Genomic DNA, 14,725 nt, shown 5'->3' with positions numbered 1-14,725 from the left:
TGGGTTGTTAGGAGTGCCAAAACAAATGTGAGGTAAAAGGAAAACAGTAGGGGGAGAGAGAGAGAGAGAGAGAGAAAGGGAAAAAGAGAGAGATGCAAATCCCATGGCAACAGCAACCAGACAACAAGTCTAAAATAGGGGGCAGTGTCCGCTATTACTATAGCAACAGGAGAACAGCACACTTGCTCAGCTTCGGGATTTGCTGAAAGGAGGAAAACAAAGCTTTATTCCTAACATAAATGTAATTGACAGTCATTACCAGTAACTTCATTTAGTTCCACCAGCTGTGTCTCACCAAATTAGTCACAAAAATAAGGATTCGCAAAGTGTATTAGGCTGACAGCCAACCACAAGGGATGAATAATTTATCTTCCATTATTCACTGACTTAGTGTAATTTTGCACCTGGGAAGCTTTGGGTAGACAAATGAACAAGTCAACAAAATAAAAGTGAAATGAGACATAATCACAATAGAGTAGTTGCAAGCTAAATTAAAATAAACGAATAAAACAGAGACATTACATCCACAACGGTGACTAGCAATTATGTAATTCTAAGTACTTTCTAATTTAAATTATGTAATAAATGATATATGCTGCATGTTCATTAGTTATCGCGACATAATCGGCCAGATTAAGTCATTACAAGCTGAATGCTGTATCAGTGTCTGAGTTTGTTTAAACTGTATCACAAAGTGTCAACGATATTCTCTGCTTTCAAAAACTGCAGCACCGACCTCCACGCCCGGTTTGTTGACATGAAACATGTGCACAGTCTGCACTGCAGACAGAGGGAGAGAGAAAGATGACAACACGGTGGTGCTTTGCCTTGCCTACCACCGACCAATCATATTTCAGAAGTAGCCGTTTTGAGCCAATCACAGAACGACAGTCTGAGCCCGTGCAGCCAATGGTACTGTTCGTGGACCACTGATGCAACGGAGATGCAACAGACTTCTTCTAAACAACAAAGTGTGTTATGAGCCATATAGCGCTTTAAGCAAAACAGCGGCACGCCTTATTGTAAAGTACAGTGTCTGAGCTGTAGTTTTCTCGACAGATCGCGTTCGCGTAAACCAAATCCTCTCACTTCGTTATTTAATTTAAAGACGAGGTTATACCCTTTAGAGCTTAAAAACTAGCACAATGTCTAGCTAAAAGGCTACTTTTCAGATTCCCTTTTTAAACCAGTTGTTACTTGTATCTTGAATTGCACAGTTTGAATTTAGTATTTTCTTTTTTATTAGTATATTTATTATCTATATATTTATTACTATAAATAATAGCATTACTCACCTGAATGAGCAGCTGTGTTACTTTTACAGAAACAACAACAAAAAAGTAGCTCAATACTTTTATAAAAGTGTGGGCAGCGAGAGTGTGGGACGTCCTTGGGTGAGCCGCGGAGGGAGGGGGCGGAGGGATCTGCACGCGCGGAGGAGCCTGGTTTACCCCGGTGACGCAGTCGGTTGCTAGGTGTGAATGAAGTGATGCTTTGTCACAATTAAGCGGCTCCTCAGTTTACAGGTCGACCACAACAAAGCAGCACCTCTCTCTGTTTGCCTTGTCTAGGATATTCCGAGCTGAAATATGGCTCTTTAATCTTTTGTTAAGTTGTTGGACCCGAAAAGTCGTCGTGCTTTGCTTTAGCAACGCACCCCCAAGTGCTCTACAATTTTTTCTGCAAGAATGGAGTAAGTGAAAGTCTCTCTACTGGCTGTACATAGAGCTGTTTTGTTGTTGCTGTTGTTGTTGTTATCATTTTGGTGTAAAGTGGCTACATCTTGTTTGGTTTCGTCGCTTTAAATGAACCTTTTTGACAAATTCAAACATCTTTTTTCTTCTTTTTTATTTTTTATTTTTAAACTACGATCACTCATGGAGTTTGACTGATTGTGGTTGCTTTGTGGTCAGTTTTAGTTTGATTTTTATTGATTTTTCCTCTACTCTAAATGTATTGCCTTCAGTCTGTGCACTAACTGGAGATACATCACGTCTGTCACTTCCAGCGTTTAATCTTTCAATGTTTAATTTAGCTCTCATTGCTGTAATCGAGTCCAATCTGTTTAAGTGATTAAAAAAAGAATTGGTAATTAATTTTAAAAGGAACATGCGATTGGAAGCAGCTCATCAGCATTCATCCTCTTTGACCAGCAGGGCAGCTCACCTACAGAGTAGAGGTAGCTCTTGTGGTGCTTCTTGTCAACAGTTGGGCCCTTGACAGCGTCACTGGGTCCCACGTGTTTTGAGGACGTCAGGTTAATTTTGCTTTGAGCCAGATTAAAGCCCACAGGACACTGCTCCCACTTTTCTATCACCCACTGTGTCACATCTGAGGCTTGGTTTTGGGAATAATGTACTTTTCTGCTTTTCAGTATTTGGTATTTACTGTAAAGCCTTTTTGTTTAAAAGATGAAAAAGTGTATTTGTGTGAAAATGAATTAAGTGAGGACCAGAAAGTGATTTTTTCTTTGTTGCCTCTCATTAAAACCATGCAGAGAAACTTGCAGAGGGCAGCACAGACAGAATCCCATCTGATGATCCCCATTAGTCGACTGAGTACGCCGTATCTTTCTCAGATATATCTGATCCCCCTTTTTTTCTTTCTGCTTACCCTCTAGGTTTCATTATGCTCACCCAGACCTGCTCACTGTGGCCCATCTCTCAGACCCTGCTTGCTCTCAGCATATGCTTGGACTTGGACTGAATCAAAGCACCAACAGACAAAATGATGGCAACATCAGCGCCTGTTTGGAAGACTCTTCGTGTCTGCCCGGCAGACCCCCTCGCTCTCTCTCACCCACAGGCTAACCACAGCCAATCACAGGGGTGCAGGGGGGAGGTGTCAGAGGAGAGTCAGCACTTAATTGGTGAGTTGCAGCGTGTACGCTTTTTTATATTTTTCCTCATTTCAGGTGGGCTCGGCACTGCAGCACATTCGTCCTTCTTGAGCAGTAAGTAATAAACTAGCTACGTCTGTTATATTAAAACGCTGCAACTTTATCGGCAAAACCCCCCAATCTGATTTGCCTTTATTATTATTATTATAAATCTGATTGTTATTTTGGGAAACTGCTTCGTGCACTGATGGATTTTTTTTTTTTTTTTGCATGAACGTTATTTTTTTATTTTATTTTTTTAGCAGCATTATTTCCTTCCGACAAACATCTTGTAACCGATGCAATTTTTCCCCCCTCCTCAATAGGTGATGGTAACACTGACTGGATGACGGAAGAAGTGGATTTCTCCTCGTACCTCCCAAACCCTCCTTCCCCTCCCTCCTCTACTAATGCCTCCCTTCCCCCTTCACCCCTTCAGAATGATATCCAGGTGCCCTCTGACTTGGAGGTCATGACCTCTCTGCTGCAAGAGGAACTCGCCCAACTAGAGGACTACTTCCTGTCTGAGCCACTGCCCGAGAAAGGGCCGAGGCTGGGAAAATGCGACAGGGGTCCACTGCCTGCGGGTCCTCCGCCATTCACTCAGCTGCCATACGCATCATACGCTACATCCAACCAATCGGAATCCAGCCCACTTCTTGTTACCTTGGCAACCGGAGAACTGGACTTGCTCAGCATCTGTGGCGGGCCCATTGGGCGCTCCAAAATTCCAAGACACGCCCCATATAGCTGCAGTCGACCCAGTGGGTGTGGTAGGAAAAGAGTTCCTGATGGTTCGAGGTTCAGCGAAGGCTGTGACAGCAGTTTGTTGAGTTCCAAAGGAAGTAACTCAGGTAACTCAGCTGTGACCCTTACAGGTAATTATGGCTGTGTAGAGGATGACCAGTTGGTAGGGAAAAGCTACTGCTTGGGTAGTGCGGTTGAGCTCAGACGATGTGCTGTTATACCAAAAGAAGAGAAAAATTGCTGTTTCACTCAAGATGTGATAGGTGGTGGGAAGATTGTTGGTGGTGGATTTGGCTTTGGTGGATCACTGGAGGTCCCCCATAAGAAAGAGGATCTGTTGATGTATAGCATGAGGGAAGTCAGTGGAGGTGCTGGTAACAGTGATGTGCTGAACAGTATCAAAACTAGTGTGGAGGTGACAAAAGCCACCGTTTCTTGGAAAGCCGAGAGCAGCGAAGGTTGTTATCTTCCAACAACATCACAGTCTGAGGCCTACCATAGCTTCTTGGGCAACATCAACGAGCAGGTGAAAACAGAGAGTCTACAGATAGCTCAGCATGATCTACACTGTAATTTCCTTGAGGATCAGGGCCCAGAGTGTCTTTTAATGGCTAGGGATAGTTTGAACCTGGAATCTTCGGGGCACAGACAAGCATGTCGGCTGAAGGAAGACCACTGTGCAATGAAATACGAAGTGGACATCATTCCAGGTGAAGGCGGGGAGCGCAAACAAAAGAAAAGAGATCAGAACAAAACTGCCGCTCACAGGTGAGATTCTTCTCGATGAAATGTCAATGTTATCAAAGTTTCACGAGTTTACATTTTCACAGAGTCTTCGTTTTTGGTCGATGCAGGTATCGCCAGCGAAAAAGGGCGGAGCTCGATTCTTTGGAGGAACAACTGCACTGCCTTGAAGGGAGGAACCGGGAGCTCCGGGACAAAGCAGAGTCCGTAGAACGTGAAATCCAGTACGTTAAAGACCTGCTGATTGAAGTTTACAAGGCCCGTAGCCAAAGGCTTAAGCAGGACACAACAGCGTAACACCAAGCTTCTGCGAGTACACTTAGAGAGAGCGTAACAGGGAGAATCAGCAGCTCTTTCTGTCTTTAAGTTTGTCCTGAATCAAATGTTAATTTTTTTTCTTTTTTTTTCTGTAGCGAGGGGTTAAAAGCATGCTTTGCTAATATGAAATCTTTTTTACATTTTAAATCAACACTATCCAATTCTTCCATCGCTTTCGTACTCGAATCACTTGAGCCGGCACTGTGGCATAGCAATGCTTTAAGATGACAATCATTTTCGATAGCTCTCGCACTTCGTGAATCTACTATTGAAATAAGGTAATTTCAGAAGTAATGTAACTCATTATGCAGGTTTTATATTTGTAATAGCCTTACGTTAAAATTGATGTCAGCAATAGAAACTCATGTTTGTTTGAGGGTTTTTTTTTTCTTTCTTTTTTAATTATTTTCATGCTCAGTCGCTGGATCACGTTATTGGGTGTTGATATTTCAGTGTGGACAAATATTTCAAATCAACTGCGTTTATGCAACAGCAAAAACTAATTGGCATTAATACTAAAATTATTAGAACTGACCTTGAATATCCTTTGACTTTTACAATTGCAGAAAGAGCGGCTAACGTACAAAAGAGTCGTGAAACTTTATTGTGTATTTTGTTGTTTGTTTTTCTGTAAAACATTTGATTTGCTTCCAGTTTATTTCAGTCAATAACAGAATTATTTTATTTGTATGTTTAGAGTATTTTAGCCAGCTTTGTTGGAAACATTACTTTGTCTTCTGTATTTACATTTGTTTAATTTTCATCCCTTTAAATGTAACAAATATAACCTTTGCTATCTTTCTTTTAGCAATGGCTTCAAATAATGTCGGCATTATGCATTCTGTGACCAAAACTGTTTTTTTTTCATATTATTTTTAAATGTGTAACATTTTATCATGTGGTGGCAGTAAGATATTCTTCCCTCGCATTTTGCAAAATGTACAATCTGTTTTGCAGCTCAGGATACATGTTAATCCGCCAGTTCTACAAACATCAGTAGATAATCATGGGAGGAGATTACAGACTTGAAGCTTGCAGGGTTTCCTCATATAAAACTGTTGTTTTTTTCTTTATTTCCAAATGTGTACAAATATTGTAACTAGTATCATTCTAACAGCCTTCCTCTGCATGCCTTTGCATAAATGTACTCTCTGGAATAGAAAATTTAGGGTTTCAGAAATAATTCTCTCTCTAAACTGCTTGTTAAAGCAATAAGTTTTATAGGCCTCTGGCTGATCTGCACTAATTTGTAACAACTTTTGTATGTTCAGGGAGTGGAGTGTGTTAACCTTTTCTTTCTATAAAATTATTGGGGAAAAAAATCCTAATTTTGTTGTTTCTTAAAGCTTTTGCAGCTTTAGCTTTGGTGTAAGAGGTCTCAATTCTTTTTTTCATATAAGCAAATAATCATTGTTACTGTCATTTGCTCCATGCTTATACCAAGGATAGTTGTTTTTCTATGCATATTTATTTTAAGACAATCTTGAATATAACAGCGAAACTATCGTAATTATTTATGGGGTTTAATTGGTGCTTCTTTTTTTTTTTTTAGCCCCCTGCGGTGCACTATCAATCCCGATGGTTAAACCAAAAGTGTGTACTAACAGCACATTTAGCGCGTTGTGTTTTTAACGCAATTTTATCATAGATACAAATTAACTTCGTCTGATGTCAATCTTTTTGCTTTTAAAAAAAATAAAGTGTATCATCAACTTGGCCCGCTGTGCTTTTTCTTTTTGGTGCTTTTACTGGGATTTATTTTTATTTTTTGTCTGCGTTATCCGAAGTACAATCTGCGGCCTGAGCGTGAAAATAAGTGCTTGGTTTTTGGATTTAATAAATCCGCGGGGTTTTCATTTTATTTTATTTTTTTTAAGGGAAATCAAAGTAAAGCCCGGTCAGGGCCCGACAGACACTGACAAGCGCTTCTTTTCTCACCCTGCCCCGCTGAGCAGACAGCTGACAGACGGTTATACAGAGAGGACTGAAAACTTTCATGGGTATCGATCTCTTCTAGTTTAGTCGATACAACATTTAACATAAAACCACATAAAAACGCTTTCGACGTCCAGTCCTCGGAAATTCGGCTTCGTTGTTTTCTACTTTATTTAGCCCAAATTCACAGACTTCTAGAAGACCTCGAAGGGCTTTGAAATGCGAATGCCTCTAAATTCACATGTTGATCTGCATATGGAACATTTTTAAAATCCATCAATAATGTTCGCTACACCTAAACAAAAGCTTTCCAAAAATCGACAGCACGCTGCGGTGCCAGCAGAAATACTCATAACTCAGAAATGAATGAAACTCCTCATTCGCCACTTTTATACAGACTGAATTATTGTTATGACAATTTTATCGATGAAAAAGAAAACCTACCGTGATTTTTACGAAGTTACATCGTTTCCTTTTTCTCGTGAAATTAGAACAGCTTGCTGTCACAAACCGAGACGTTAAACAGTAAAACAGTTTTATTTTGATTCATAAACGGGGACTCGGTCGTTCACTAACACATGGCTTCAGACAAATATGTTGCTGTAAAGTTAAACAGGGAGCAGGTTTTTAAGCTGCTGACTTTTCTGGTGCAGTCAGCTGTCCAATGAGCCGCTGATAGTCACACTGTGGAGGAGCATGTTGTGAAGCCTGAACAAGCTTCTTACTGGCATCAAGAGACATCAGGACCTTTGAATGAATGCAAAAGAAGAGCAATAATCGAAATAAATCAATAAATGTGTGTTTCAAAGTGTGTTACTGACTTGTGAAAGATTAAACAGTGAACAAAATTTATCTAAAGGACAGAACAAGCTCTGGGCGTAAGAGCACAGCTTTAAATTCAATACCAGGAGGTGTGAACTGTTTTCTGCTTTTCTAATTAAAAAGTAAAAATGAACTATTTCAAAAGCACCAAATTCTCCAAACAGAGATTGTTTTATTGTAATGTGAGCATGTGCGATGCTGTGACTTGCTCGTTACCTGACGCATGGCATCCTGCTGGCTGTACAGGTATAAAGATCCTATGGCAGCTTCTCTCACTGCACTGTGGTAATCTGTGCATGCAGTTCTTAGAAGTAAGCTGGGCACATTTTCCTCCAGCAACAAGGATATGGCTCCATCAACATTTAGCAGGTTTCCCAGGGCGGCGCAGCAGTGACGACGTGTGAGGGCATCAGGATCATAGATTAGAGTTACCAGCATGGCCACTGTCCTCCTGGCTTCATGTGTCCACCTTCTTTCTTCCTCCTCCATTCTCTGCTCTCTTAATGTTTCCAAATCACTTGCTGCCTCAATATCTGAGTACGTCTGTTTATTTTGTTGCTTTTCTATGCACCATCTCCCTCTATGTATCCCCTTTTCACTGGGTCTGTCCATATGCAGCCCAGCTGCAATATAGCCCAACCAGTTTCCAACTGACCGGCAAGCAACCTGCCGGACAGGCATGCAGGAATCATTAAGGCAGTTTATCATGGCTTTGAAAATGTCAGGTTTTAGGGTGTGTTGTGTGAGAGGCCTGAATGGATCCAAATTTCCTAAAAATCTACACGTGGCAGCCCTGATCTGCTCATACGAGTGAGCCAGTGCATGCTGCAGCACTGAGGTTTCTACATAAAGTTGCAGTGGGCAGGAGGGACAACGGGCTATCCCAGACAATAGAGTGAGGAGCTCCACAGCAGCTTCCCACAGAATTTCCAGCTGCAGGAGTTCGGGGAGCAGAGAGCAGGCAGTTCTGGTTGGAGGACTCTGACGGCTGGAGGCAGGGAGCTGATCGTCCCAGGATGGCAAGAAAAAGCAAGAAGCTGCTTTTGTGAGGTGGTCAATTGAGCGGGGGGGATCACACAGGAGCAAGCGGCTCAGAAGGGAGAGAGGCAGCTCCAGTAGATGAAGAGGAAGGGTTTGAATTACCTGCCAAAGCACAAAAAAATAATAATAAAAAATAAAATCACACAGACAACTCGTCATACATCAAACAGGCAACAACAAACAACAACACAGTGCTCTTAAAAAAGTACAGACACATCCAGGTGTACAGTACTGCATGCCAGACACAAAATTAGTGCAAGAGTTATCCTGTGTTGCATCAGAGAATTATGTTTGTCGGCGAGGTCTTTATTGGAGCAAAATAAGGCCCTAACCTGCAGGAGGCTTGTAACAATACCACAGCTGTCGTACAACTGGAGAACTGTGGACATGGTGCGTGGAGGCAGGTCCAGGGCGAATGGAAAACATAACAAGTGGCAGCTCAGTGTGGATAAAGTGTTGTGACTCAGATCCACCCTGGGCCTCCCAGGATTGCCCTTGGCAAACAAATGAAGACTGTAGGGTATAAAAGATGCTATTGTTAGCTCCAGGCATTGTAGCTGGCTTGTAATACAAATTATTTCGTTTAATTAAGACATCTCAACACTAACCACTCGGTGCCCAGCAGGCGGCCAAGAGCGTACACACATTCTGATCCAACATCACAAAACACAGGAATGCACGAATATGCATCCTTGCAGAAGGCAAACAGTAAAGCAGAGAGAAAGAAATACAGTCCTGTAACAGACACACACAAAGAAGCAAGGTTTGCTTTTTCATTAGAAGTGTTTTCAGACATCATGGGTTTCACAGGATGAGTACAATTACCATTTGCTGAACAGAAGTCAGAGTCTGATGTTGCACTTCTTAGGGAAGCACCGATCTTTTTCCACAGATTCAGAAAGAAAACTTCATTTAAACCCGAGGGCAAAGGGCCATTCTCATGCTGTTTAAACAAGAAAGCACAGACATTTAGTACAGATACGTTGCTAATATCTGTACTAATACATGTTTAACCAAACTTCATCTGCAGTCTGACCTCATTAAGTGCATCTAGGAACAAAGACAGCAGGCCATCACAGAGTCCCCAACCGGAGGGTGGAGAAATGTGGGGCTGATAATGTAGAAAAATAAATGGATCATACATTTTCAGGTCCCTTCAAGCTTTCATATTACTGCCAGGTTTACATGAGCTCAGTACCTCACATGGGTTCAAGACCAGAGTTTTCAGCAAGGATGCTAGATGCTCCACATCAACTTTGACATCAACATTGTGTTGTGTGAAGAGAGACAAAACACAAGCAGCCAGAGGCTAAAAGACAGATAATTGAGCGTTTCACACAACAGACCAGCTGAATGCATATCAAAAAGGTACAGACACAGGATATTATATGTAAACCATGCTGAACATGGTTGATGCTGTTGAAATATGTCAGTGGGTACTCACGACCAGACGACTGAGATTTGGTTGACTAAGAATTGTTTTGAAGGACTCTGTGAACTCTTCCAGGCTAAAGCGTGAGAAGCAGATGGTGAGCTGCTGTAGTTGGAATCTCGTGTGTATGCACTGAGTATTTCACAAATGAACAAAGTCAGTTTCAGCGAGGGAAAAAAAGACTCATCAAACCTTTGTTCCTGTTCCACCCAGGCACAGTTCTTCTCCCAGTAGACCAGGACCACTGTGATCATTTCTTGAAGGACGGGGATACTCTGCTGATGCTGACAAAGTACCAAAGTAGAAGTGAGAAACATTGTTGCAGGATCAGTTCATTGTGAAACACTGTTTCAATCCAGGGTAGCAACCTTAATGAAATCTGAGCTTTCTACAGTATCCTGGATCAGGCCAAAGAGGACACGGGGTAGCCCAAGTTCACGGCCGACGTCGTTCAACTTCTCAACCTCGGCCATCACTAGCAGATTATGTAGAACCCTCATTGGTTGCTGAATCTGCTGAACTTCTTTTACCACGCCCCCTTTTAGCTGCCCAAACAAAGAAAAAAAAGGAGTAGATGCAAAACTCTTTTGAAGAAGAAAAAATTCACGCCGAATGAAATGCTGAAACATTACCTGAGCTTTAAATTCCTGGATCTTTGATTTAATTTGAGATATAATTATGCTGTAATCTAATATCTCTCTCGTTTGTCTGCTTGGATCGGACAGTTGGGCCAGATTCTCCCAGTATTCTTTGTTGTTTACATTCTGAAAGAACAAGAAATGACTCAGTGTCAGGTATATATTAATATATTAATTTAAGAAAGCAAGTTTTTTTTGTGCGTGTTATCAAAGCAGATCCTCTACTGACAGATAATATGTAAATAATTTCTAATGAGTGGAAAAGGCAGCTGTCTCTGACCTGCAATCGCTGTGAGGTGTGGCTTTCCTCCCTGCATCTCCGCACAAGTCGCGGCCCGATATCTATACAGGGAAATTCCCGTTCGTAGTCTATGCTTATCTGACCCCTGTAGAGAAAGGAACTATAAACACATTTGTTTATGATAGCATAACTCATCGTTACTTTGAACCTTCATTAACACCTGTGCTTTGATGTTGAGCTAGCTTGAATCTTCGGTCCGAGGCTTTGATTAGCAGCCATCATATCCAGCTGACCCGAGGTAACAGAAACATCGCCACAAGAGGGCATGGGGTTGCACACTCTAGGGGACATTGCTGCTGCCATCGCACCATTTTCCCTTTCATCCTTATTTTTCTGTCAGTGCACACAAAACAGGTTTAGGGCCCTCCGCTGATCTCACCATACAAACGTTTACAAATAATAAAATAATCATAATTACTGATTACTTACTTTGGCACTGTCCTTTCCTGGTGGTTTCCTCTTACTACAGTTTTCTGTTTGTTCCCTGACCTTTCGCAACAATCTGCTTTCTGCAGAAGCTGGTACAGTCTTCTCTGCCACTTGTTGGAGTTTCAACGCCAGCATGTCAGGGCTGGGTGTGACCGTCAAGGGCCTGGACACATTTGTGGCTGGCAAAACTGCAAACACATCACATGGGAATAAAATCATGAATGTCAGACATGAGAATGTGTCATTAACATTTGAAAGCTTTCTACTAAAATCAGGAGTTTTAAGAATCACCTAGAACACCATCAGCAACAAAGGGATGGTACAAGAGGTCTGGCCATGACAACCGTTTCTGGGGGTCTTTGGTCAACAAGCCTTTCAGGAAGCTCTGCAAAGAAATCATTGGATAGTAATAATATAGAAGACTTTGCATTAGGAAACAATTTGTGTAAGGTTTGTCTCCAATAAACCCTTCAAGGGACTTATAATTGCAACATAATCTTTTACAGGCTTAAAATTTTCAAGCTAGCAACATATTGAAGATGTTGGCTTCAACCTAAATGTAACACAAGGTGAGTAAAGTGTAGCTTTACTGTACCGTGCAAGTGCTGCTCATGGTGTCTGGCCATTTCACTTGGTCTTTCACAATGAGCTGCACTAGCTTGAAGATGGAGTTGGTGTAGAACGGAGGCGCCCCCGTGTGGAGTTCATAAAGGATGCATCCCAAAGACCACAGATCAGCAGTGTGGTCATATGGTTTCTCCTCCACCAGCTCAGGGGACATGTACAGGGGCGTTCCCTTGATAGAAGTAAGCACTAAGGTGGAGACGCTCATCGCTCTGGCAAACCTACAGCAAGATTGCATCATGTCATTTATTCTTTTAGAAACGATTGAAACTTTTTTCTTTGCAACTATCAACATACCCAAAGTCGCAGAGCTTCACCACACCGCTTTTTTCTAGCAGGATGTTTTGGGGTTTCATGTCACGGTGAAGAATGCGATGGGAATGTAAATAGTACAGAGCAGAGACCAACTGGCAGGCAATCGCACGGACCTTGAAAGAAGGGAAGACTAGTTTAATAACGTAACATTAAATAAAGCTTCACATCTGGTTCAATTGTGTAAAAACAGTGAAAACCTGGCTCTCTGGTAAGTTTCCATCATCCTCAAGGATCTGGAACAGCTGGCCCTCTGCGTACTCAGTGACAATCACAACCTGTCATTAACATATATAGGGGGTTATAATGATCATGGGATTATGTAAAGATAATTAGTTGACAGCAACTTATTTGAGAGTTTTGAGAAAATGGGAGAATACCTCAGTTTCAGTCTCAAAACTGTCAAAGAGCTGGACAATATTGGGATGCCGAAGGTCCCTCATAATTTCAATTTCCCTTTTGAGACTTTGTAGCTGGTTTTCCGAGCGACCCAGCTTTGGCATGAACTTAAGAGCCACCACCTCATGGGACAAAGATGAAGAGACGATGTGAAGCAGTGTCGTTAAACAAACAGGAAACTAAACTGTGCTCCTGTAGATGCTTACCATGCCACTACCTTTTCTCCTTCCCTTGTAAACCCGTCCAAATGAGCCCTCTCCCACCAGCGACAAAACGTGATACCAGTTCATTTCGGCGGCAGCTGGTTCCGTTAGAGCCCAAAAATCCCCGTAACTTTCAAACTGTGACCATTGGTAAATTATTGCTCTTGTTACAATAGACGCTTGGATGTAAAATGTTTTACTTTTTAACTTTAAAACTCACAACTTATGACGGGTAGCAGAGGTTACTCTTCAGTAGTGTTATTTTTTTCGGTGTGCAGGGTGTCAACGAATAGCACAGACGCTTGCCAGTTTAGCTGCCAATTCAAAAAAGTGACGCAGAACATATAACAAAGTGTGATAAGTCGTTTGCATACACTCAGTATTCAAATATGCGACTTTTTTCCGCTTATTTTGACATCAAACGTGGTTTTCAACTGTTTTTAACGATAGAATGCCAAAATCAAGACCGGCTTCTGTGTGGACAACTTAAAAGCAGGGGTCCTCAGTCTAGCAACGGCAGCTGCGTTCATAGCAACCACGTCGCAAACAAAGCTAAACGTTAAATAAAATGATATAACTCCCAGAGTCAACATTACTATTTTTCACCCCGTTGGGGCCATATTAGAAATTTTATACCACAAATTATTATAAATATATTTTAAAAAATCCTTATGGTTGAGGGAAGTGGCCCAAGTCTGTCTGTGGATGCAAAGCTAGTAGTAGACCACATAAAGTCACAATCATCATATTTACTACTACAGACGGATGAGATGAAGATTTCCACAGACTTTTACACGACAACACACAAAACAAGGTGCAGAGAAGTACACACCCCCATCACCATCAGCGGCGCTGCTGTGGAGAGAGTGAGCAGCTTCCGGTTCCTTGGTGTACATCTGGCTGAGGATCTTACGTGGTCAGTACACACAAACAAAACAGTGAAGAAGGCGCAGCAGCGCCTCTTCTTTCTCAGGAGACTGAAAAGATTCGGCATGAGCCCCCGCATCCTCAGGACCTTCTATCACTGTGCCATTGAGAGCATCCTCACTGGATGCATCACCACCTGGTATGGCAACAGCACCGCCTACAACTGCAAAGCTCTCCAGCGAGTAGTGCGGTGCTCTGAACGGATAATTGGAGGTGAGCTTCCCTCCCTCCAAGACATCTACAGGAAGCGGTGCCTGAGGAAAGCGGGGAGGATCATCAAGGACTCCAGTCACCCCAGCCATAAACTGTTCAGACTACTTCCATCAGGAAGGAGGTTCTGCAGCATCCGGTCCCGTACCAGCAGACTGAGAGACAGCTTTTTCCATCAGACCATCAGACTGCTGAACACGTCATAGACACCTCAGCTTCACTACTGGAACTTTAACATTATGCACTCCATACTGTACAGTAATGCCACTGTTTTGCACATGTCTCAACTCTGTATATTTTATTTTATTTATTTTATACATTTTATTTATTGTTTACTCTATTTAATTTGTAAAATATGTGTACACACACACACACACACACACACACACACACACACACGTAGAAAAATATTTAGTATACACATCCAGAAATGCATATACTATTACATATTGTACATATATTTATTAGTTTCAGATGTAGCTTGTATTTTGCTTGTTTACATTATTGTATTTTGCACAACTCTGTTGCTTGTGAAGCTCGCACACAAGAATTTCACTCACATGTGCTGTACCAATGTACCTGCACATGTGATGTGACAATAAAAGTGATTTGATTTGATTTGTGTTTTAATTTCAGCTTTATTTCTTTTATCTATGTTTGACTAACAAAACCGAAGTACAGTAACTTTAGCTGCACTGTTAATATTAGATCTCCGTAAGGTATGTATAATGCATTTAAAATGTATAATAGTACAAAATATGTCTC

At 41.7% G+C, this 14,725-nt stretch overlaps 2 protein-coding genes and 1 long non-coding RNA gene across 5 annotated transcripts in view; 1 reads left to right on the top strand and 2 right to left on the bottom strand.

Annotated features, from left to right (window-relative positions):
* Nucleotides 1-1,440, bottom strand: part of LOC146565575 (uncharacterized) — a 30,948-nt gene extending 29,508 nt beyond the window's left edge. The window contains exon 1 of the long non-coding RNA XR_014894132.1: nt 1,296-1,440. This is a non-coding gene — a long non-coding RNA (uncharacterized LOC146565575). The remainder of the gene's footprint in view (nt 1-1,295) is intronic.
* A 4-nt stretch (nt 1,441-1,444) lies between these two features.
* On the top strand, nt 1,445-6,399 carry atf5a (activating transcription factor 5a). Its single transcript, XM_085288806.1, has 5 exons — nt 1,445-1,475; nt 1,572-1,693; nt 2,621-2,869; nt 3,205-4,393; nt 4,480-6,399. Exons 3-5 carry the CDS (start codon nt 2,728-2,730, stop codon nt 4,664-4,666), a joined length of 1,518 nt encoding a protein of 505 aa, XP_085144932.1. The 5' UTR covers nt 1,445-1,475; nt 1,572-1,693; nt 2,621-2,727; the 3' UTR covers nt 4,667-6,399.
* Nucleotides 6,400-7,140: 741 nt separating this feature from the next.
* stk36 (serine/threonine kinase 36 (fused homolog, Drosophila)) lies at nt 7,141-14,132 on the bottom strand. 3 transcript variants are annotated; one of them, XM_085288802.1, is made up of 20 exons: nt 13,656-14,132; nt 12,602-12,742; nt 12,422-12,499; nt 12,207-12,337; nt 11,881-12,130; nt 11,577-11,670; nt 11,286-11,473; nt 11,017-11,189; nt 10,836-10,941; nt 10,550-10,681; nt 10,286-10,462; nt 10,110-10,201; nt 9,930-9,993; nt 9,684-9,794; nt 9,522-9,596; nt 9,311-9,428; nt 9,094-9,220; nt 8,818-8,998; nt 7,661-8,587; nt 7,141-7,369 (listed from the first exon to the last, which is right to left on the bottom strand). In XM_085288802.1, exons 1-20 carry the CDS (start codon nt 13,827-13,829, stop codon nt 7,250-7,252), a joined length of 3,459 nt encoding a protein of 1,152 aa, XP_085144928.1. In that variant the 5' UTR covers nt 13,830-14,132; the 3' UTR covers nt 7,141-7,249. The 3 variants fall into 3 exon arrangements, with proteins under 3 accessions (XP_085144928.1, XP_085144929.1, XP_085144930.1); XM_085288803.1 differs by lacking the exon at nt 13,656-14,132 and adding an exon at nt 12,827-13,613; XM_085288804.1 differs by lacking the exon at nt 13,656-14,132 and adding an exon at nt 12,838-12,916.
* Between the last annotated feature and the right edge of the window lie 593 nt (nt 14,133-14,725).

The sequence above is a fragment of the Mchenga conophoros genome, linkage group LG10 (assembly GCF_057382185.1).
Source record: "Mchenga conophoros isolate Kocher_MC1m ecotype Shallow Benthic linkage group LG10, M_conophoros_male_GT1.1, whole genome shotgun sequence".
Lineage (NCBI taxonomy): Eukaryota > Metazoa > Chordata > Actinopteri > Cichliformes > Cichlidae > Mchenga > Mchenga conophoros.
This window is presented reverse-complemented; position numbering and strand designations above follow the sequence as displayed.